This window comes from Mus pahari, chromosome 14, assembly GCF_900095145.1.
Source record: "Mus pahari chromosome 14, PAHARI_EIJ_v1.1, whole genome shotgun sequence".
In the NCBI taxonomy this organism is placed as follows: Eukaryota; Metazoa; Chordata; class Mammalia; order Rodentia; family Muridae; genus Mus; species Mus pahari.
The window spans coordinates 40,193,604-40,217,975 of NC_034603.1; the positions used below are offsets into that span (position 1 = coordinate 40,193,604).

The following is a 24,372-nucleotide window of genomic DNA, read 5'->3' on the forward strand; positions in this document are numbered from 1 at the left end:
TGAGATTTAATAAGCTTTAACGAAATCCAGGTGAGGGGCTCTATCTGGAAAAACCCAGAAGATTCTTATGAACAGCTCCAGGAAATCACACAGGAAAGGAAAAGGGATGCAAAACCTTGCACCACCACAGTAAAAGAGCAACCAGGATTCAAACTCCACGAATGGAGAGCTCTCGTGTAATCCGGTCGGAAGATGTCTGGCTTGAGTACCCTGGTTTCTCTCATTTGTGCTTACTGAGTTTCATATAGTCACATAAATCCATGTGTACATGTTAAATGAAAGTAGAAGAGAGACTCTGTGTGATGGGGGAAGGAGGAAGAAAAGTAGAATATACATGCATACATGTATATGTATGTATTCAATATGCAATATAGAAACATAGTGTATAGAAATAAAACAAAATGTCTTGATGTTGAAAGACTTTCCATTTCCCTCCATTCCCTGACACTTCACACTTGGTCTTGGAAGTAGTCAACTTTAAAATGCCTCTTCCCTTCTTTGAGACACGTTCTTGCGATGTAGCTCAAGGTGGACTGAAACTAGAATCTTCTTTCTCCATCTCCTGACTGCTGAATTACAAATGTGTACCACCACACCTGGACTAAAACATTACTTTTAATTCTACATCAAACACACACTTGCATACACACAATTGTAAACAAGAACATCACAGAGCCAACCCTAAACGCATCTAGCCTGTAATGTTCTGAAGGTGGGACACAACGGATACTGTTCCTGCAGTTTAAGAGAAGCAATTCCTCGTCCCAAGTAATACCTGCTATATTTTATGTGCAGAGGCAGAAGGCCATGTCTGCCACTCAGGAGCGCATGGTTCGCCGTGTGTGACTACTCAGTGACATATAGGCACACTGTTTATAGAGCCCTAGTGTGCCCTTGTTGGCTTTAAGTTTGAAACCCTAAGCCCCAGTATGTGTCTCTGCTAAGAATAGGGCCCTCCAAGCCTACAAATGCTGAGAGAGCCAGGAAGGGAACGGCTCCCACTGTGGGAAAACCCAAAAGATGGGCCAAGGCCACAGTCTGAGCAAACAAAGCCACTGAAAATGCTCAAACCACCTGCAAGCTCTGTCATAGAGCCCAGGGTCCCTGAGGACATTCTGTCCTAAGCACCCAACACCTCGGACACGGGGGTGACCCCACTCAGAGGGGGGTTACATGAAATGAAGAGCCCATATTAGATCCTTCAAGGGAGGTTTTAAAAGTCTCTGGCTCACATCCAACTCAATTATAAAATGAATCTTCAGTCTTGGGGAAGAATAAGCAAAGAGCTGCAGCTTTATGGACTCTAGTGGTTTTTCTATTCAAATTCCACTGCCAAACATCTGTGAAATAAAACCAGCACTCCTTGATGGGCTTCCATGAAAGGGAACACCCCAGGGGCAGGGGCAGGGGCAGGGGCAGGAGGTGGCCTCAGTGGTGAGAGCTTGCTTGCATATTAGAGAACATGGGTTCTACTCCCAACCCCTTGCATTGTAAACAAATAAATGAAAGAAACACATACACACACACACACACACACACACACACACACACACAATGATCACTCAAAGTCAACAACTTTGGGCCACTTTTTATCATAATATATTTGCCAATACCTAAGGGATAGATCGGCAGGGGGTAAATTTTCTGTTCACAATCCTTCAACAACATAGAGATGGCTGAGGGACAAGCACATTGGGAGACAGCAAACGCCGTCTTCAGCCTCTCAGGCAAGTGGTTTTAAATACATAAACAAGGTATGATTTCAGTAGATCTCTGTTTAAATCTATGCCGTCTCTTATTGCCCAACCCTCCTCCCATTTCCCACAGAGAAACAACAAACCCAAGCGAAAGGTGCCGCATCTTTTGTGTACAGACAGGCCAGTGGTACAGATGCAATCCTTTTCTATAAATACCTGGAGCAGATGGGAACTCTCTCATCCCTAAGGACCTATCCTCCCTCCCCGGTCCTGCTCAGGTAACCATTCCTTAGCTGGACACTTGTGGGGTCTCCTGTGAGTACCAGAAGCCCCTCCAGGTCTAGGTAGAAACCTTGCCACCTCCCCACAGAGAGGAGATGATAGGAAGATAGGACCTGGGGCTGACAAAGCTGTTTCTTCCCAAGAACTAGAGACTGTTTCCGGGCAATGGCCCAGAGGGAGAAGAGAAAGGGACCAACAAGAGTGTGAGGAAGTTAAAAAACAAAAACCAAAAAAACCTCTGGGTACTTCGATAGAAAAAAAAGAAAGAAAACTTGATAATCAGTGGAACCCTGTCAGCCAATATATCAAATTCACCAGAGGGGAAACCATGAGCGCCCCCTGTAGGAAGATCATTACTTAGCACCAATTTCTTTGACTCTGGAGTTTTTCCTTCTCCTTCCAGCCTGTGGAGGGACTGTTGGGGCTCAGCTTAGCCTCATCAATACTTTTAATCAGTAACCGAGTGTGAGGGGCACGTGGTCACGCGTCAGAGAGCGAATAGCAGCTCACATCAGAGAGGCAGCTCCCCTCGTGTGGATCATGCTGCCATGGGGGAACGTGAGGGACCTCAGAGTCTCTTCCTGGCCACTCCGGGCCGCCGGTTTTACTCAAAGCGACGCAGGTGGTTGTAGAGTGACTGCACGTAGGTAAAGACACACATGGGGTCCGGCTTGCGGCCCATCACCATCATATCCTCCACTTCAATGAGGCGCTCACAGTTGGCCAGATTCCTGAAACACAGAAGTACCATCAACGCACGGTCCTCGTGAACAACCAGTGCCACAACTAAGTTACTATTATCACTGTCCCCAAACTGAGTTCGCCTTGAGCCTGTGGTGCTCAAGTGCACACCAGAAGGGAATTCAAGGTCTCCAAGAGAACCCTGGGAGCTGCTGAGGCCGTGGGGTATTGTCCAGACTCTCACAGACACAAACCATGTATGCAGTTCACACAGAAGTAAGGAGATGACACAAGTCAATATCTCGTGACAATTGGCAAGAACTGTGAAAGCAAATGTAAAATTGAGGCAAAATGATAACTTCACCCCTCTGCTTCCTCTCACTGTATGCTTGATTTTTATTTTATTTAGTTGTTTGTTCTCTGTGTGAAGCCTTGTCTGCCCTGGTATTTTCTTTGTAGACAGACCTGCCTGGCCTCAAACTCACAGAGATGCTCCTGCCTCTGCCTCCCAGTGCTGGGATTAAAGGTGTACATCATCACCACAGCCCAGCTATTTTTGTTTTTTTGAGGTGGGAGTTTGCTGTATAGCCCAGCATAGTCCTAAACTCACAATTCTCCTAACTTGGTCTCATAAAATGACAGGATTATGATCATGTACCTTCATGCCCAGCTCTGAAATAGTTTTTAAACTTAAAATACAAACAAACAAAACAATCCAGGGGATGGAGAGATGACTCAGCAGTTAAGAGCATTTACTTCTACCCTGAGGGCCTGAGTTCAGTTCCCATATCAAATGACTCATAACCAGATGTAACTCCAGAGAATCTGACCAGTTCTACGACACTGGAACTCATGGGCACATAGCCATGTGTATACACATGTAGACAGACATATCTATACATAATAAAACAAAGAAACAACTAAGCAAAAACCATGATCCAGCCAGGCACTGTGGCCCATGACTTTAATCCTAGCACTTGGGGGGCAGACATAGGTAGATTCCTAAGTTTGAAGCAGGCCTAGTGTACCTAGTGAGTTCTAGGCCATCCAGAATTACACAATGAACCGTGTCTTAAAAACAAAACAATAACAATAACAAAAATAAAACCATGACTCATAGGGCTGGAGACATAGTTCATTCAGTGTTTGCCTTGCAAACACAAAGACTTGATAAAATCCCCAAATCCAAATTTAAAAAAAAAAAAAAAAGAAATTGTCAGGCATGGTATCCCAGCACTGTCAGGGGAGGGGAGACAAGCAAATCCCTGGAGCTCGCTGACCAGCCTGCTTGATGAGCCCTAGGCACCTGTGTTGGCCTTTGACCTACACACATGCGTGTACACACGTGACCCACAGTAAGGAGGGTGAGTTTAACCACGATTCAGCAAATACATTCATGCTGTTGACGCTCTGTAACCACAGACGCTGCATTTACAGAGTCAACAAACTTCATATAAAAAATGCTAACGACCTGTCACCCTACGTATGAGCATACACACACAAAAACACATACATACAACACAAATAAAAAGAAAATAAATCATACATATCAGAACTAAAAATGTAAACGCGTTAGACTGGTTCTAGGGAGATGGCTTAGTGGGGAACAGTGTTTGCTTTGAGGACCTGAGTTCAAATCCCCAGCACCCACATAAAAAGCTGAGCATGGCCAGGCATGGTGGCGCACCCCTTTAATCCCAGTACCTGGGAGGCAGAGGCAGGAAGATCTCTGTGAGTTTGAAGCCAGCCTGGTGTACAAAACAAGTTCTAGGACAGCCAGGGCTACACAGAGAAACTCTGTCTCGAAAAACAAAACAAACAAAAACACAAAACAACAACAACAACAAAAAAGCTGAGCATGGATACACACGCCTTTAACCCCAGCACCACAGGAGCGAAGACAGGCAGATCCAGGAGTTCGATGGCTAACCAGCCTAGCTAAGATGGTGAGCTGACAGTTCTGTGAGACCCTGTCTCAAGTCACTAAGTCAGAAGCAATAGAGGAAGTCACTCATTATCTTCCTCTGGCATCTACATGCACACACATGGGTATACACACCCTCACACTCGTGTGCATGCACCTATGCAACGCACACACACACTGCAGAGCAGATAATGGGGAAAAGGAGCCTGGATATGAAATATGAACTGCTAGCTCAGATGCCAATGCTGGCAATCCTGTCACCGGTCAGTACCCATTTCCTGGACAGTCAGTCAGAATCCACCTCTGCTCACCCCTGACTCACAGCAGGCTTGCTGAAAGGCTATGCCTCCATATTGTCTTTATACACCTTACTTTATTCCCCAGAGCCCAGCCAGATGGGAGACCCCAGCAGGCAAGCCAGGGATCCCCTATCCCATCCCAGAGTTTGCAGCCAGCTTAGCGCAATTCATGCAACACTTTTACAGAACAGCTCCCTGGGCTGCCTGCTCCCCAGACAAAGACTGTAACATTAGCACCAGCTGGGCTCGGCTCTGGAGAGCTGGCCAGAAACCAAATGTCAAGGCGAAATGGAGACATCTGTCCTGGATCCCATTCCCACCTCCCGCCTCCCTCCTCCCTCTGGGGCTGCAGAGGGTGACCTGTAAGGGAACCCAGAGGTTACATGATGGTGACAAGTGGGTTTGGCACCCTTTCTCCCCCCAAAATGACCAAGGTGGGGCTTGGTGTCAGAGATGTCAGCATACAAAGGTGCCCTGAAGCCAAGACTTGAAAATTCTTGAGTCCTTCGGAGGCCGGGGACCTGAGTTCATCTTGAGACGCTGTCACTTGTCATGTGGTACGCCACCCCGACATTGCAGGGAGAACCTCAGCTTCCACATCCTTTCTCTCTTTCTCTCAGACCTTCTATTCAAAAGCCCCCAGGTGTAGGCAAACCAGCCACATGAGCCTACAGACTCATCACTGACAGTGGGAGCTTCCATGATCCCTTTGATGGGCAGCACTAGAAGCATTTAAGCATTCCGAGGACAGCACTAGAAGCCTGGGACCTCAGCTTTGGAAGAGAACTCAGACGCTACCTTGTCCCCATGAAGGTTCTCTCCCTCCACTTCTCCTCCCTCCCCCAGGTCCAGAAGTATTCTGATCCCTCTGCAGGAGCCTGTGGCCAACAGGAAACTGTTCCTCAGGTCACAGATGTTCCTCAGCTTCCTGGTACAGTTTTCACCTCTCACTCCCAAGACTGCTCTCAGCTAACTTCCCTTCTCCCATTAGAATACACCTTTGCACCTGTGTCTCTCCCGAACCTGAAGTCTGCTTTCTTAACTGTCCTCTCAAAGGGTAGGGAGGACGCTCTCCCCTCAGTTCATCCTGACCCCTCTCTAGGCCACTTCATGGTTGTTCAGAACTGCTGGCCTGTGCAAAAGACATCAAGCAAAGCCCTCCTTCTTTCTAGAGGCTTTGGACATGCTCCAGCACACTCCCCCATGCCCGGCCCAGGAAGCAAGACTTCCAGGGAAGGGTAGCCACAAAGATGAAAGTAACGGCCTCACCGGGTATCACCCTCCACTGCCCTGACAGCTAGTCACGGACAAGACGCTAGTGTTATCTGCAGGCAGACAAAGAACTGGTCCCCGCCCTACCCCAGTGTTGTTCCTAAGTTGTGAGTGCAGTGTCGAAGACAGAGAATCAGTGCCCACCATGCAGCGGGCATCTCTGAGCACCCTCTTTCTTGGACTACCAGTGCCTTTCGCTCACTCCCTTCTCTAAGGAGCTCCAAATTCTCCAGCCTACAGACCCAACAGTATCCCTGCCTTTGATGCCACTGTCTGGCCCATCGCTGGCCCTTAGGGACACTTTGCTTTCACCCCAGCTTGTCCCTGCAGGATAGAATATGCTCCTTCAGAGACACTGTGGGGCCAGCTACAAACGGCAACAGGATTCCTCGAACTGCCGAACAGGAAAACATGGGGACACCTGCTTGAGGGTTTTGCTGCCCGCCGTCTATCTCCCAGGAGACAGAATATAAGACAGTGACAGCTACTCCTGACTTTTATTAAAATATATAAGTCTCAAAGCACTAGAGGCCCCAATTGGCCTTTACATTAAAAAAAAAAAAATGTGCTTTTGTTAAAAATGACCTAAGCTTGGTTTAAATAATCAAAACTACATGGAGAAGTCCATAAAGCTCAGGTGACTTCAAGTGTCACCCACAGCCTGAAGCAGGGGTGACACTAGCTTACTACTACACGCTTTTTCCTCTTTATTGTATCTTCAGCTACCCCAGGCCATGGAGGAGGGGTTGGGAGTAAGTTTTAAGACTGTCCTAAAAGCGGACCAGGGGTGGGACCGCTGCCTCACGTCTGGTTTTAGACAGAGACACATGGACACTACAAATAGCACTCAAGCCCCTTCTGCTCTGTGTAACTGGAGAGCAGGCACATTCCGCGCAGGGCAAATGGGAAGCCTTGGGCTGCACATCCCGTGGCTTCCTGTGCTATTGGCTGGAGTGGGAAGGAAAGGTATAGAAGGGTCAGGCGCCCACCCTACATTGCCCCTTCCATAAAAGGAGCTGGCCTGCCCTTGTTCCAGGCCCTAAACACCTGTCAGGCGAGGGACGCTTTTGCTGTCAGCAAGACATCACTCACACAGATTAGGAGACAAGGAACCTCAGGGCCCAGGAATTACAGAGTAGGGGCAGCATACACATTTTCTCCCAAGGTTCCCTGGTACATATTATGCCCTGAAGATACTTGCTCGTGGAAAGTTCTGGAAGCACTCCTTTCCTGGATGAATAGTTTGAGAACACTCTCGGTGTGTGCTTTTTCTTCCAAAGGTTGTGCCTCGGTTGGACACCAGGCTTCTCTCAGCTCAGGCTGTCTGTTCCCAACCTGTCTTTTTGAGACACCTTCTGCATGGGTGGCTCCCAATGACTTTCAAGGGTACCACGTATCCGTTCAGTTGTTGCCGGCTAACCTAAGATGCTGACATTGGCTCCAACATCCTCAGGCAAGCGTCCCATGTAGCTTTTCTAGCCAGCTACTGTCCAAGAAACCAGAGATCTAAGTGCACTGCCTTCCCAGAAGGCCATGGGAAGCAAGCCCACCTCCACAGCCCTCTCTCCCTTGTACCTGAGAGATAATGCCATAGATGACTCATAAGGGGTGGTACCTTCCCAGGCTCAGAGTAAAGCTTCCCACACAGGCCCGCCTCGGACGGCCTTCCCTACTCTGCAGTCAGCTCAGAGGCCCCATCACATCCTGCTCCCCTCCCTCAGCCAGGAGCAGACTTGGGCCACAGGGAGGTAAGGCCAAGGTCTTATCCTTCTGTTTGCTTGGGGAGAGAAGGGAGCCAAAGCCTGGCCCAGCCACCACCATCCCCCCAGGTTGAGAATAGAAGAAACATCTGTGTGGAGTCTGGAGACTCCAAGCTCTCCCGTCCTGCTGGGTAAGCTCATCCTGGAGCAACTCCGGCCCTAACTGCCTAGGGAAGTCATGTCCCTCAGAACATAGGGCACAGGGCCACCATCACATTGCCCAAGACTGTTCCTCTCAACCCAGTTGGATCGTCGGTTATAGGTGACCAAGGTGGCCAGAGCATAAACTGGCACTGCTTAGCCCTCTAGGCTTCATGACAAAGAATTCTACAAGCCAAACCTAGCCTCTTTGACTCGGATGAGTTCGGGGGGGGGGGGTACGTAAGTGGGAACCCTGATCCCGCACATTCTTGTCTGATTTTTTGACAGCCGTCATTCCTGAGTTTCAAGCAGCTGGGCCTCTTCCTGTGAACCACCCCTCCCGACATCATGCCGCGACACTTGGCCCGAGTCCACCATCGTCTGGATCCAGTTGCATAACACGCTCGTCCAAGCTGTGTCTGCTATTAGGATGACGGCTAATCCCAAGCAGCCAAGAAAGGGAAGGCTTTGAAAAGTACACAAGGCGTTCCTCTGACCCCAGAGGGACCTAGAATCCCAATCAACACAACAGGCTTGGACTCCTAACCCCAAGCCTCAGGGTGGGGAGCCGCAAGCCAGAGCCCCCATTCTGCCCCAGGAAGGACAATGGCTATGGATTCAAACAGGCTTCCAATGCCAAGCATGGGTTATGAGACCCTTTGTCTCCATCCCTCGATCCAGGCTTAGGTCCTAGTGTGGAGGACCAGGACTGGGTGCTCAGGCAGGATGTAGAATAAAGATAGCAAGGAAATCCTGGGGTTGCACCTCCCCCCACGCCATTACTGAGGTCAAGTGAAGATGTGGAACCTGAGGGCACAATCAGGAGGAGCACAGTCCTCAGAGGCTGCAAGAGGAGGCACAAAGGCACATTCGATAGCAACTCTGGGGCTGGCCTTCCTTCTCTCTACTCTTCAGAAAGTGCCTGGAAGCCCTGAGTGCTTCTGTCTGTGTCCTGCTCTCTTCCTCAGGAGCTGTGATGTGCCACCCTGGGGTGATGCCCTGACCCTCTGACTAAGGTTAACTAACAAGAGGCCCTAGGGCAAGGACAGGAGGGGCAATGGAGTCAATGCATATATCTGGGCAGGCCCCTCCCTGCCAGGTCACAGTGAGCTGGCTGTATCCTCCAGTCCATGGTTTGGCTCCTCTCAGGCAGACTCGGCTCCAGCGACAGCAGGCCCCAGGCTTCTAGCACTCCCTCGATGCCTCCCCGGGAGTAATACAAAGAAGGCAGGGCCCAGGGTTTGGGTATGGCTTGTGTTTACCCACACTCGCTGAAACTGTGCCGAGGTACGGTCCTTAATATAACGGTACTGAGAGGCAGTGTGGCTATTGAGAAGGTGCTGCCCCACCAGCGGTGCCTGCCCCTTCTCACATTCCTTCCCATACCCTCAGAAAGAGTCTTGATAAGAAACACACCCCACACCCCACGACTACTGTTCTTCTTGGCCTTAACTTGACTGGATTTAGAATCAGCATGGAAGCACACCTCTGGGTGTGTCTGTGAGAATGTTTCCAGAGAGGTTTATTAATTGAGAAGAGAAGACCCATCCTGAATGGATGGTGGATGGCTTGTCTTATGGGCTGAGCCCTGTACCAAATGAAAAGGAGAATGTGCTGGAGCACCAGTCTGTCTGTCTGTCTGTCTGTCTGTCTGTCTGTCTGTCTGTCTGTCTCTATCTCTCTCTCTCTCTCTCTCTCTCTCTCTCTCCATCCATCTACCCTACCTCTGCTTCCTGCCTGTGGTACAGCATGACCAGCCACCTGATACTCTGTTGCCTTGCTCCCCTGAGTCACACACACACACACACACACACACACAAACACACCCTTTAAAACCTTCCTTCCTTGGTTGTTTTTACCAGATATTTTGTCATAGCAATAAATAATAATAAAAAAAAAAGCGATTCAAACACATCCCGCCCAGCTGGAATACACGCCCTGCCCAGCTGGAATACACACACCTGCGACCCATAGGGTCCTGACAACTCTCATGATCTGAGGGTTGCTTTTAGCCAAAAACCAGATCCCAAACGGGTTTTCCAAGCACATCCTGATCCCAGAACTGCGCTCCCCTCCCCCAGACCCTCTCCCTACAAGTGGGACATACAAGACAAATGTCATGGTTTGAATATGGCTTGACCCCACCCAGACACATGTTGAGGCCTGATCCCTGCTATGATAGTGTTGAAAGGTAGTGGGGCTCTTAAGAGTCACTTAGATCATCAGAAATCCACCCTGATGAAGGGATTAACCTGCTTCTCACAAGAGTGGGTGAGTTATCCCAAGAAGAGGTTGCTACAAAGCACCAAGGTCGGGGCCTGGAGAGATGGCTCAGCAGGTAAGAGCACTGACTGCTCTTCCAGAGGTCATGAGTTCAAATCCTGACAACCACAGGGTAGCTCACAACCATCCGTAATGAGATCTGATGCCCTCTTCTGGTGTGTCTGAAGATAGCTACAATGTACTCATCATATAAATAAAATAAATCTAAAAACAAAAACAAAAAGCAAAGCACCAAGGCCTCTTTGTCCCCCCCCTACTAGCTGACACAGGTGACACTTGGCCCTCAGCTTTCCATCATGAACACTTCATTCACATATCCTCATGAGAAACCAAGCGGACCCCAACACCCAGCTCCCGAATGTCCAGCCTACAGACACAGGAGCCAAAATCAACCTCTTTACGAATCACCTAACCTCTAATGTTCTGTTACAATATCAGAAAGCAAGCCTGAAGCCAGAAGTCATTCCACAGCCCATGCTGTGACAGTATTTAGGGAAACATAATCTACATTTAAAATACACCAGGCAATCCCAGCTTCCTGCTGAGGACCTTGACACCAGCCTGTGAGAGGATGTCCACAGTGCCCCCGCCCCACTGTTCCTTGGGCTCTGTCTATGGCTGCTTTCCCAGACTGCACAGCAATGGCTGAGCACCCGGCAAGGAGGTGGAAAGGAGGTGGGAAGAGCAGAAAGCTCCCTCACTGAGCCGTTTGTGTGTGACTCCGGGCACATCCTTCATCAGTCTTCCCATTCAGGCAAGAGAAAGACAGACTGGATGGCCTCAAGGTCCCTAAGTTCGCTGGAGAACTGTCTGTGTGTCCTGATCTCAACCCGGGTAGAAGTTGTATTCAGGGTCTAGGTTGGGAACAGTAGCCAGCGGGGACCTGCCATACTTACTCAGCCATGGTGAAGGCCAGTTCAAAGTTCTTCTGCCTTTGTGTGGGACTCAGGGCATTGTAGTCGAAGGCATCAGGGAAGAAGGAGTGCACCAGGGCACAGAAGGCCATGCCGTCACTCCAGCTGGAGGAGAAATTCTGCAGGTCCACATGCTGCAAGCAGAGAAAGTAGAGGTCGGCAGGAACCCCACTCCTGACACCTAATTCAACTCTCTGCGAGGATTCTCCAGCCCCAACCCGCTGAACAGTAAACCATGCCGGAGCTCACCTCTTAAGAATTTCTTTTCTTTTCTTTTTTTTTTTTTTTTTTTAAGATTTATTTATTATATGTAAGTACACTGTAGTTGTCTTCAGACAAACCAGAAGAGGGCGTCAGATCTCGTTAGAGATGGTTGTAAGCCACCATGTGGTTGCTGGGATTTGAACTTGGGACCAGTCAGTGCTCTTAACCACTGAACCATCTCACCAGCCCCTCGGGTAGAATTTCTTTTTTTTTTTTAAAGATTTATTTATTTATTATATTTATATATAATAAACAAATATTTATATATTATTTATATATTATATTTATTATTAATTATATTAATATTATTAACATTGATTATATATTAATATTAATATTATATATATTATATTTATTATTATATGTAAGTACACTGTAGCTGTCCTCAGGCCACCATGTGGTTGCTGGGATTTGAACTCCAGACCTTCGGAAGAGCAGTCGGGTGCTCTTACCCACTGAGCCATCTCACCAGCCCCTCGGGTAGGATTTCTAAGCATGTGTTGTGGATAGCTTGGATACCACTCAGAAGACCTAAGCTCCCTGTCCCCGCAGCCTAGCAAGACCTTGCCCTGCTAGCAAGTCAAGGGCAGGCACTATCCCTAGCTTGTCTCAGCCCACTCACCTGATAGCCCACAGTCTTGCTGCGGCACCACTCTAGCAGGATCTGTTTGATGCTGCTGGCACTGGCCACACCGAAACTCTGTGACCTCTTTAGTTTGGCCCTGGCCTCACCTTTGCCCCTGTGGAGAGAGGGCAAGCCTGCTGAGGGAGCCAATGAAGAGAATGTTCCTACACCTTCTGGTCAGTACGCAACCCACAGGCTACAGCTGTGGTCAGAGCACAGGATCACCCATCAGCCGTGCAGCCTCCTATCCACACCCAGCTTTCTAGCGCCCCTGTGAGTACTCCTACAGGAAGGAGAGATCACTGGGTAATCCTGAGACAGAAGACCTGGGTGGCATGGACCCCTACCCCTCTTCCTGAACACCCTTTCCATTCTTTCCATCCCACCCTCCTTCTTGGCTTCGGTAGTACCGAAGAGTAAGTTGTGGGGGCAGTGGGAGCTTCCTGGATCTGATTCTTTCACTAGAGCTGAATATCATCTCAGAAGCATAAGCAGTAACGTGCACTTAGCAGGCATCAATTCCATGCACTGACATAAATCTGCAAAGGAAGCTGTAATCTAAGGGTCTCGTCTCTTAATAGGGAGTGACTGGTGAGCCCCTGGGTCCCACTATGCCATTTCCTCAAGCAAGACCAGCCCCACGGCTGGGCCTCCCCTCTCAGACTCCCAGGTCATGCCCAGAAAAGGAAGAAGCAGTTATTCAGAGGCAAGGATGGCCTAGGAACACTGAGGGAGCAGAAGACTGGGGTCCCTGCAAATGGAGGGGAGCATCTCTCAGTAACCTGGCTCCACAGCCCTCTTCTCCCGACCAGGGGAACTCCTCAACCTCAGTCAGCTCTGTAAAACAGCCCTGACCTTGACCTCTGCCTGAGAGATCTGATCTTGGGAAACAGTCAGGGCCCAGCCTCGCTATGCTATGGCTGAATGACCATGGCCATGGTTGAGCCTGCTCTGGGATGGGAGCTCACTGGGCTAACTTAGGGGTGGAATATCCATCATACTTGCTCGCTGTATCCTGCTCCCACTTCTCGAACAGCGCCTTCCGAGCCTGGGCCCCTGAAGTACGAGGCAGCGTCTGCGACCTCACCAATTCCCTGCGACGCTCTCCCTGGCGAGGGGCCTGAGTCATAGCTGGAGACTGCGAGGATGGGGGTGACTGTGGTGGGGTCACCAGTGGAGGGCTGAGGAGAAAAAAATCATAACATCAGGAACACAGAACCAACGGGCCATCACTAGGCACTCCCCTGGATCCCCGTTGGAACGCCCACCCTGAGTGACAGTGAGGCAGACAGCTTACACCTATAGGGGGACCCCTAGACCTTGGAGGAGCAGTGGGGGAGCAAGTCCCACCTGCTCAGGTCCCAACTGGTTTTGCAGGTTTTCTGCACTGAGCTACAGTTTTGGTAGCATACCTGGCCAGTGCGCCCAACTAGGGAGGGAGAGTAGCCCCTCTCAAGGCACAACTAGCACCCCTTTATAAGTGTCAGCGCCTGGGAAGGGCAAGGAGTATTCCCAGAGCCTGACCAGGCCCCCTCCTCCACCACTTCTAGATAGGACCCTCTTTGTTCTCCCCCTGGAATAATCTGCCAGGAAGTCACAATTCCCCTTTTATTATTTAAAAAAAAAAAAAAAAAAAAATCCATCTTGCTACCCCTCCCCCATCCTCACATCTACTTAGTCAGCCAAAGTTAGCTTTTAACCCTGAGCCTCTCTGGGCACCTGCTCTTCCCATGGTAGCAAATACCTCACACAGAGGTTCCCCAGCCAGAATGGAAAACATAAAGTCAAATGTCATCCTGCCCACCTTCCCCCCAGAGAAGTTGAGACTCCCCCACTCCCCACACCACCCCATCCCTGGCCAACACACACAAGCCACCTTTTAATAGACTTGTTTTGAAGGTCAAAGAAGCCAAGCGGCAACCAAGCCTCCACATACCAACCTTGGTCACCTCCCTCCCCAGCTCCAACCCCGCCTGCCAGCCAGCCCAGCCGGCCGGCTCTAGTTCCACAGTGTCTCCCTAGACAGTCGGCCCAGAGAGATGCCTGCAGCTCATGTTCCAGGCAGAGCAGCCCTCAAAGCCACAGACTCACCTGTCCTTGCGTTTGCCAGCCGTCACTGCTCCATACCCAGAGCCAGACAAAGACCGAGTGAAAGAGGAACTTTTCTCTATAAGGCCAAGGAAAGACGGAAGCAACAGGCTTGGTTCTACTCAGCATCACTTTGTAGGCCAACAAGATCTAGGGCTCAGTAGGCACCATCTCAGGACAGTGACATCCAAGAAGTCCTTCCAACTGTCCCCTCCCTGCTCTTGAGGGCACAAAGCCCAGGGTCAACACTGTGTGACCAAGTACTGCCCCAAACCCTCGTTGGGAAGCCAGGATAGTGACAGCCCAAGTCATACACTAGAATAAGCCCAATAAAGACCTGTTAGTGCTGAGGGGACTGTATGAAATATACCAAGTAACCATTGTCTCAACCTGCCATGAACTCCCACTTAATGGCACCTCTGGAAAGGTCCCCTGGGTCAGGGAATATGGTGGGCTGGGGTCTGACCTGGGTGTCCTGAGTCTCCTGCCAACCCCCACCCAAGCCCTGTCCTCTCTCACCCACCCTGAGGTGGGGTCGGCCCCTACACCACCCCCTTGTCATACCAGTGGGACTGGGAGTCCAAGGGCTGATGGCCTCACTAGGGCTTGGGGTGAAGCCCCCCACAATGGCAGCAGATGTGGGTGACAGAGCTGAAGCGGAGGTCTCCCCAGAGAATTTCTCGGAGACTCGGGTGACAGCCGTGACGGGCTGGTGGGGCATCCGCAAGGAGAGGCTCACAGGGCGTCGCCTAGGGGACTCCTGGGCTGACGAGGTTTGGACCTCAGAGGATCCGTTGGCTGGACCTGTAACACGTGACGAACCAGGGTGCGTCAGCTATGGCAGCCACAGACGCCTCAGATTCCCCCCACCCTCCCCCATTCAGTCCAAGAGGACTCCCGCATCTCTGAGCATCGCTCCCAGCTCCTTCAGGAAGCCTTCTGACCACCTCAGCCTTCCTTAACCTCTATTACCATGTCTATCTTACTGTACCGCTCAGAGCTGATTCTCCTCAACGTCCCCTGTCACCAGTTTGGGCCACTCTCTACCCACTTCTATGAACGGACAATTGCACAGCCTCTGCTTGCTTTCTTCCAGAAACAGGGAAGATCGCTTCCTTGAACTCCCAGTTCTTTGTGTTTTATTTGTTTTGTTTTGTTTTTCTCAAGGCGGGGCCTTACCATGTACCTCTGGTTGTCCTGGAACTCACTATGTAGACCAGGCTGGCCTCCGAACTCACAGAGACCCGCCTGCCCCTGCCTCCTGAGTGCTGAGATTAAAGGCGTGCGCCACTGCACCAGGCTCTCTGCATCTTAAGAATTCTACTACACACTGAATGAGGATGCTGCCCCGCAATGTCTCTTCCTGGTGGAGTTCAGTCTCAAGCACCTGCCCCTAAAGCCAAGAGATGGCTGCCACAGATGCCTGGCTGAGGCCCCGAACCTCAGATCTACTCAGCAACCTCCCTTCTGCCATAGGCTCCTACCTGCATCCGGCTGGTGTCCGTTCTCCATGATGCATGAATTTGAAGCGCGTCTCACCTCAAGGTCACTGGCTTCATCGTGTTCCACGCTCTGTGGAGACACCAACACTACTGAACCCTGTCGGTGGGGGCCAGATGCCCACCCCAAAGCCCCATCAGCTGCCCACCCTAAAGATACTTCCCAAAATCTCTGCTCCTGGCAAAAATTTCACTCGTTTGGGGAAGAAAGGATCACATAGAAGACAGAATGGTCAGCAATGGTCCAGAGAAAACACATGTACCCACCTAACTCCAGGGACTCCCAAACCGGGAGAGGCTCAAGAAGGCTGAGGATAAAGATCAAGTTTGCAAGGTCTGAAGAGAACACACACACATACACACACACACACACACACACACACACACACACACACCAGATGATGCGTGGGAGGCTAGGTCCCTGTCCCCCACAGCTAGGAATGTCCACATGGAAGAAACAGATAGGGTGAGGTGCAAGGTCTTTTGGGGACAAAAAGGGATATGGAGCCAAGTCTCCCTGAGGCTTTTCTGTCAGACACAGCAACACAAGAGTTCCCTAGACATATAGTGTGTGCAGACTCCACACACCTTCCAGGGCTACAGTAGCTCTGGGGTACAGGTACAAACACCAAGAGGGGGTGTGTCAGGGGAAATCCTGGGATCTTGGCTGAGCTGCCAACCCACCAAGTGGCCTTGGTCATAGCTCACCTCCTCTGGATCTTAGATCAAGAGCAAGGGCAAGTTATGCAAATGGAATTTGGTCATCAAACATCAGGCCCATTTTATAGATGTTATCCTCAGGGCTCCAAGAAGGTACCCATTGCCTATGGAAGTGATTGGGGGAAGGGGAAGGCAGCCAGAACATGTAGCCAGAGGAGAATGAACCCTCCCCCTTCCCAGCAAAGGTGTGACGGGCTTAGAGTGACTATGCTGCTAAGGTTAGGACAATCAGCCTAGCAAAGGGAGACAAAGCTCTCCCTGACCTGGAGTTCTGCTAAAATTCCATGCTGGGTAGCTTGAGTGGTTCAAGTCCTCCTATAGCCAGGTCTGGAGGTACCTGTCCACCCATCCAATGTGAGAATTGTGCAAGCAGGTCCAGAGATGGTACTGGGTCAGCTTGTGATACCTCAGGCAGTCTGCCTCCCAGGGACAAAGAGTTCTCCGAGCAATGCACCCACATCAGGTCCTCAGTGTGCTAGGTACCCAATGACAGAAGCTATCCCCAGGAGAACACCTCGTGACAACAAGAGCAGAGAGGTGTAAAGGCCCCAGAATTATGATCCCACATGATACCGATACCGCAGCTCAAGCTGCCTGCCTGTCTGGAGCCTGCAGCACGATTTAGGAACACACTTCAGAAGCCAGCAAAGGTGACATTAAAGGAGACAGATCACAAGTCCACAGTCCCTGGAGGAGAACTAGGGAGGAATTATGGGTACAAAGATGTGAGAAGGCCAAGGGTGAGAGTTCTATGCTCTGAAGAAAAGGGAAGATGGCTGGCAAGAGTGAGCAGAGGTAGAGGGAGGGAGGGAGGGAAGGAGAGAGGGAGGGAGTGAGGGAGGATGCCAAACTTCCTCTAACCCTCACCTGAGTGACAAAGAAAGTCTGCTGAGGGATACTGGGGAGGGGTGGGCCAAGTTTTCAATTTGGGGAAGATGGTGTAAGAGGCACCGGGGACATCAGGTGGCATATCTGAGACCTAGTGTAAAACAACGAAAGAAACATGGATGGCCTCCACCACCTCCTGGGAGCCTTGCAGATAAGCACAGGGCATCTCAGGGAGCAGAGAAGGCTGTCAGCCAGGGAGGTGGGAAGAAACCCAGCAGGAGGCTGAGAGAGCCAGGGAAGGCAGCGTCTAAAGGGAGCCTGAGGTCAAGGAAAAGAAAGTCAAGATGAGAAAATGTGTCCTTTGTGTTTAGCCAAGGAGAGGTCACTGGTGATGGTGGCAGAAACTGGATCAGAGGTATGGAGGACAGGGCAGGGGACACGCTGGGGAGGGAATCTAAGCCTCTCATGCACACGCTCCTCCAACTGGCAAGTCCTGAGCATGTGAGGGAGGAGCCAGGGAAGGGGACCCCTGTTCTTCCAGTATGAAGAGGCAGGGCCACACCAACAGGCTTACAGACTCTGCTGGGGTGAAGCAACCATCTGTAGGGTCCGGTCCCGGGAAGGCAACAGAGGACAGAGCCCACAGCCCCTGGCATTTGGAAAGGAGACCCCCCCCTCAATTTCTGATAAGAGGGGAGACGGGAGAGGCAAGCCCACCCTCGGGATCCCAAGATATTTGATGCCTCTTGCACTCCAGAACTTGTGGGGAGGGGCTGAGCCTCTAGAAGCCTTAGTGTTAAGTCAGCAGCAGAAAGAGAACCAGCCTTTCCAGCTAGAAGCCCATCCTCCACTGTCACAGAGACCGAGCGGCCGCTCTGGGGTCTCTGTACCCCCCCTCCTACCCCTGACCCACCCCACTCTTGTCCAACAGGTTCCACAGGTCTAGACAAGGGCCTCAAAGGGCAAACTGATGGTGAAATCATTTTCCCAGGAATGCAAGTACCTACAAGGACACCACCACCCATAGACACCTGCCGCTGCACATTATAAGTCTCTACCCCCACCCACCCCACCTCCCNCCCCCCCCCCCCCCGACAGTACCCCAGGGGACCAGACACAAATAGCTCCTAGATCTCAGGATTGGTCAGATTCCTGATAAGGGGTCTCTACAAAGAGGAGGGTCAGGTATAGGGCCTGACCCAGGTTCCCCTGCCTCTGACTCCTTTTGGCCTGGAAAGGGGACTCTACCCCTAACCCTAATCACTAAACAGAGAGGGAACCGTGCCTGGTGTAGTATAAGGAGGTTCTCAAACTTAAAACAATGGCTGAAGACAGTGATCAAGTTAACAATTGAGGCCAGGGGTCTCTTCCTGCCACCCTGGGCTCTATCCACAAAGCACCTTGTCCCCGCAGAGGGTAACTCATAGCAAGTGTTATATCCCAGGGGATAAGCCCCACTGGACATAACTCAGCCAGATGGCAGGAAGGAAAAGGCATCAAACCTGAGATGAACACCCAGTGGGACCTTCACAGATGGCAAAGCCACAAAAGGAAAGGGCTGAGCCCAGCTGGGCTGGAGCAAGATCTTGTCCTAAGCCCTTTCCCACGCTAAGGATGCTGATCGGTTCCAGGTAGCCACTGTCTCGCTCTGTATGGCTGGGAGAGCCCACTCTGTGCTGGCACCAGTAGAGCCCCGGGGCTGGGTCCTGTTGAACGGGCCTCCTCCTCCCACAGTCTCCTGTCTCAGCTCTGTTTTAGAGAAAGGGTGGTGCCTTGTGAGGAAGCCGGGGTCTGGGAATTCAGAGGGGGAGGCAGGGGATGAGATAAATGTGGCTTTGGGGACTGAGAGATGAGACCCTCTTATTGGAAAGCTTTTTTTTTTTTTTTTTTTTTTTTTTTTTTTTTTGAGGGAAGGAACAGCATTGCCAGATTGATCCACACGGCCACAGGAGCTCACATGTGGACTCTGCACAACCCACACAGGGCAGAACCCCCTCCTTAGGATGGTTAAAATGGCTGGCCGGCCCATCTCCACTCACACCACAGCTTTTGAGTACTCCGATCCAAACTGTCTCCCCAAAGCATTAAGCCCCCTTATCACACTGGCTCTGGGAAAGGCAAGCAGATAAGGGGTGAGTCTGCTTTCTCTCACCACGGGGCCTCTGACACTCACTGGCTCTTGGCAGTTATTACCGAGGGACTGTATTGCTTTGACCGTGGGGAGCCAGAGGCTCTGGCTTAGCTGAGGAAGACAGCTCCAGGGAGCAATGCACTGCCAGCCTCCCTGGGCCCAGGTCTGACCTCAGGCTGCAGCTGGCCTCCCCTGGACCCCAGCCTCCTGCTTCCCTTCTCTCAGACAGACAACAGAGCAGTGGCTCTTTGGACGGTTTTGTTAACCGAATCAGCTGGGCACTAATTGCCTAGCCCGCTCACTGCACTGGGCCCAAAGGGGCCAGGACAATCTCCCTTGGTTTATTATTTTACTTTTAATTATGTGCATGGGGTGAGGTGCAGGTGCCTGCAGAGGACAGAGGGATTGGATCCCCCCCCCCTCCCTGAGCTAGAGTTACAGGCAATTGTGAGCAGCCTGGCCAGGGTGCTGGAAATGGAAGTCAGGTCCTTGGCATGAGCAGCATGCACTCTCAATCCCTGAGCAATCTCTCCACCTCTACACCACCCCCACCATCACCCCAGCCTCCTCCAGCCTTGGTTTAAATGCAGGGAAACTGAGGCCCAGCTGAGAGCAGCCGTCTCAAAGTATTTCCTGTCCGCTCTAAGCTAAGTGCTCGTCCCTCCCTCAAGCCTCCTGCAGAATTCTCCCTAGCTATTTCACCAGACTGACCTGGCTATCCTCGTCCTCTTCCAAGGCCTCTGAGACCATCTCCCCGCCTCCTAGGCACACGCTTTTAAAGTCTGTGTGTTCAAAAGTGAGTGAACCCCTTCCGAACATTTACAGACTGGGATCAACCCACCTATAGTCCCCATATAGGGGAGTGGTAATATAACTATCTCCACAAGATCTGGTTACAAACCAAGAGGGGCAGCCACCATTGGCTTGTAGTCACAGGGTGGGATCCTCAAGGCCCTTTGCCACAGACAAAGAATATGAGAAACCAGACAGTCCTCCTTCAAGCACCCATCTGGGACTCTGTCCATCCTCCTGGTTCCTAGACAGACAGTACTCACTACCACAAACTAGCTCAGAGCCTGTGTGGGTGTTCCTGTGAGGAATACATCTGGGGGTCAGGCAAGGGTAATTAATTAGCCTTAGGCCCTCTGGTCCAATTGGAGACAAGCCATCTCTTAAGAGAAGAGCTGAACCCATAAGTTCAGCTCCAGTTGCTACTTGTTGCCCCAGGACGTTTCTCTGGCCCTCAGACGACTGTGCAGCTCCTGAGCCTCTGTTCTCAGTCCCAAGAGGCTGGAGCATCCTTGCTGATTCTCTCCCATCAGTCTCCCCCAGCTTAGGTCCCTACGTCTGTTTCATGTCCAGCGAGCACCCTGTCAGCTGACTCCTGTCCCAGGGAGCTCACCTGATTCGTCCCTACTACCATCACAGTTAAGTTGCCTACAGGGCCTCATTCCTTAGAATTGAGACATTCCCTCTTAGAGGGGAGGGGAGGGATCATAAAACTCGGGAAACTCACTGAACACAGGGGGCTTGGAGACTCAGAAATTTCTGAGACTCGAGACTCGCCAGGTTCCTTCCCTGAGGTTAGATGAACAGTAAACAACGGATGGAGAGGGAAGACTGGTTGGTGAAGCGGATTGCCTGTGGTGCAGCTTTCAGGAGGCACCACCCTTGCTAGTGTGGGCTTTTGATGTTAGAGAGGCCTTTGAGTTACCCATGCTCCTGTAAATAACCCCAATAAACTAATTGGCTCACCGAGCCAGTCTTGGGGTACGGTCTTTGGAGTGAAGAGATGTTTGCTTCACATCCCCCAGGGAAGAATCACAAACTCACCTCCAGTCACTCTCAAACCCACCATCCATCCATCCCTGAGGAAGGGTAGGGACTAAGATCAAGGAGGACCCTGCTCCTCCCCACCAAGCTCTCCAACTCCTCTACCTGGTGAATAAGATCAAAGCCCCACTTTAAAAAAGTCACAGCTGGAGAAGCACGCACACACGCACACTCACACACACACTCACATCACACACACTCGTGCATGTGCATGCATACGCACAGCATACACACACACACACACACACACACACACACGCCTGCACGCACACCCACACACGCGCATGCCTGAATCCCCACGGGACTCAGATTGTTTTTCTTAAAACTTGAACAGCTGCCTCCACAAGTTACAAATAGACATTAAAACTTCAGCAGCAAATGATGACCCAGTATATTAGGCACATGTGACACTCCCAGGAGCAGTTTTAGACTACAGATGAGCAGACTCATAGGACAGAGTCAAGTGTTTCCATATTTCTAGACACTTCGAGTGGGACACTGGGACACCGAGAGTTCCGCCCCCATCCCCAAAGCCCAGTTCCTCTGCCTAACTTGGAGGGCCTTCACAACGCATGCCTCCCTTGTCCACCTGAAGGCTGCGCTCTGGCTCCTGAGCACTTTTGGTCACTCCGAGGCAGCATGCATTGTGCTGCCATTTGCAACAGACGCAGCATTCCCTCCTCAAATGCACAATGCTAAAGGAACAGAGTCTGGAACAAGGCATCTTTGCTCACTCTATTGCCACTGTTCAAGTCTGGGGTCACCTCCACCCAGGCTGAGACCTCCAGGGGCAAGGACTTATCTGATGTTCTCCTGCTGAGGCCCACAGAAGAGCTAAGGGCCTTGGGAATACATCAAGCAGGGCACAGGGGCAGTGTACTCAGACCCTGGCCCTTGAGATGCACCTCCCACCCCTCCCACTCCTCCACACACACACACACACACACACACACACACACACACACACACACACCAAGCAAATTCCGGGTCAGGATGGAAAATCCCACCTAAAAGTCACTCCACACACTATGGAAACATTCTAACCAGGCTCTGCCACTCCAGGAGGTCGCGACCAAGTGGTAAGACTGGTCCACACCAGCTTCTGCCCAGTCACTGACCCCAGAAATCTAGACACAGCTAAAGACCCGTTCCCCCCTCTCCGTTTCCAGTAAAGGGTCTGCCCTCTGCAACGTGAGTTCCCAAACAGTTACTGAGCAGTCTGGATCAGAGTGCGCGCGCGCGCGCGCGCGCGCACACACACACACACTCACATGGGCAACTCAATAGGGGTTAATCTACAACCGGAACGGTCAGGCCTCAGTGAAGCAGCAACACAGTGCGCGTGAACAAAAACGTTGTAGGGGGCAGGTAGAGGACGCTGACCATTCCAATTTGCAGGTGAGGACCCAGGCGACAGTGAACTATCAAAGGTTGAACCTTGGCGTCCAAACTCTTTTAAAAGTCATCGGGCAGATTGGAGAGGGCAGATCTCAGGCAAAACCACCCGGATCCAAAGAAAGAAGTGCAAAGCAGGTGCAGCAGGCCTACTAAAACAATGTTTCTCCTGTCCTTTCCAGCTCGGGAGAGCGAAGTGTAATCCCGGCTACCAAGTCCCAGCGGCAGGTGGAGGTATAGCTCTCTTACTAGAGGACGCTCGCCAGCGCACGCACTCGGAGCTGATGGGCGGCACCAACTTCCCAACCCTACACCCCAGGCAAGCTCCTAGTCGCTCACATCCCTCGCGCCGCACCCCCAGGCCTCACCGGGCTTCGACCGGACAGCGAAAAGGTAGCATGACTGGAGAAGCGTGCAGTGCCCAGGCGGGGGGCGCGGTCGGTAACTGTGGCCGCCGGAGGGGGACTGGGCGTGCCGGGTGCAGGGGACACACCAGTCGCCAAGCCCAGCGCCTCCACCTGGCGCGTCAAGCGTTCGAGCTGCGCCTGCAGCCGCTGGTTGTCCCGCTGCAGCTCGGCCACAGTGCGAGCCAAGGGGCCGGCCAGGCGCAGCGCCTCTGCCACGCGCCGCTCCACGCCGCGCTGCAGCCCCTGCATGTCCTCGTGCAGCGCACGCACCGCACCCTCCAGCGCCGCCTCGTAGCGGCCCAGCGCCTCGCGCACCGTGTGCGCCTCCTCGGCGTCGGGGGACGGTTCCATGGCCGAGCGGAGTACACCGATCGGACAGCGGGCAGAACGCGGGAGACGTTGAGAGATCTGTAGCACCTTGGGACGACTGGCGGGCCGCGGCTGTCTGAGCCCGAGGGGCGGCCGGAGGGGGCGGGAGCAGGGCGGGGCAGACCCCTAGAGTCCCAGGACTGGGCGCTGCGTGGGGAGGCGGGGCCGAGGAGGCGGGACTACCCGTTCCAGGACACCCCGCCCCTAGGGACTGGCCCAGTCGGTGCGGGATGCCTGGCCCCGGAGGCACTAGCGAAAAGTTCGCCTTCTCTGCTTTGCCGGGATGTAGATCCCTAGGGGAGTAAGGAGTCCCATACCCGCTTGGCCCAGGAAGTGGTGTGCGACCCGGGGAAAGATCTGGGAAGAAGATCCTCGAGAGGACATTACTCGAGGAACAACAACCAGGAGAGTTATATATTCCCTGTAGGTCCACTTTGGTTGGGACTCTCCCCCTGTTTAGGGAACCTCAGCAACTGCACACACACACACACACACACACACACACACCATAACCGCTCTGACTCACCTTTGTATGCATCTCCGGTCGCCACCGGTACCATCCAGTTAGCAAATACTCACTTGTGAGACTTTTTTAAAGAAAATATTTATTTGACTTTATGTGTATGAGTGTTTTGCCTGCTTGTCTGTATCTACACAGCATGTGTGGTGCCCACAAAAAAAAAAAAATCACAAAGTGGTGTCAGGATCCTCTAGAACTGGAGTTTCCAATAGTTGTGAGCCATCATGTGTGGGCTTGGAGCTGAGCTCTGGGGTTTCTCTGAGTGAAAAGCGCTCTAAACTGCTGATCTCTAAACTTCAGCCTCCCACCCCCCATCTGTGACACCTTTGCCTGAGATCAGGCAGAGTGATATAGATGGTAAAATGCCCCTCCTATCATCCCAGGCCTAGTGTGTGTGTGTGTGTGTGTGTGTGTGTGTGTGTGTGTGTGTGTGTGTGTGT

The 24,372-nt window shown here is 51.7% G+C and overlaps 1 protein-coding gene across 1 annotated transcript; it reads right to left on the minus strand.

Annotated features, from left to right (window-relative positions):
* Nucleotides 1-1,587: 1,587 nt before the first annotated feature.
* On the minus strand, nucleotides 1,588-23,441 carry Smtnl2 (smoothelin like 2). The gene is made up of 8 exons (XM_021213597.2): nucleotides 23,005-23,441; nucleotides 15,715-15,802; nucleotides 14,795-15,034; nucleotides 14,234-14,309; nucleotides 13,144-13,323; nucleotides 12,140-12,257; nucleotides 11,236-11,387; nucleotides 1,588-2,710 (listed from the first exon to the last, which is right to left on the minus strand). Exons 1-8 carry the CDS (start codon nucleotides 23,392-23,394, stop codon nucleotides 2,584-2,586), a joined length of 1,371 nt encoding a protein of 456 aa, XP_021069256.1. The 5' UTR covers nucleotides 23,395-23,441; the 3' UTR covers nucleotides 1,588-2,583.
* Nucleotides 23,442-24,372: the final 931 nt, after the last annotated feature.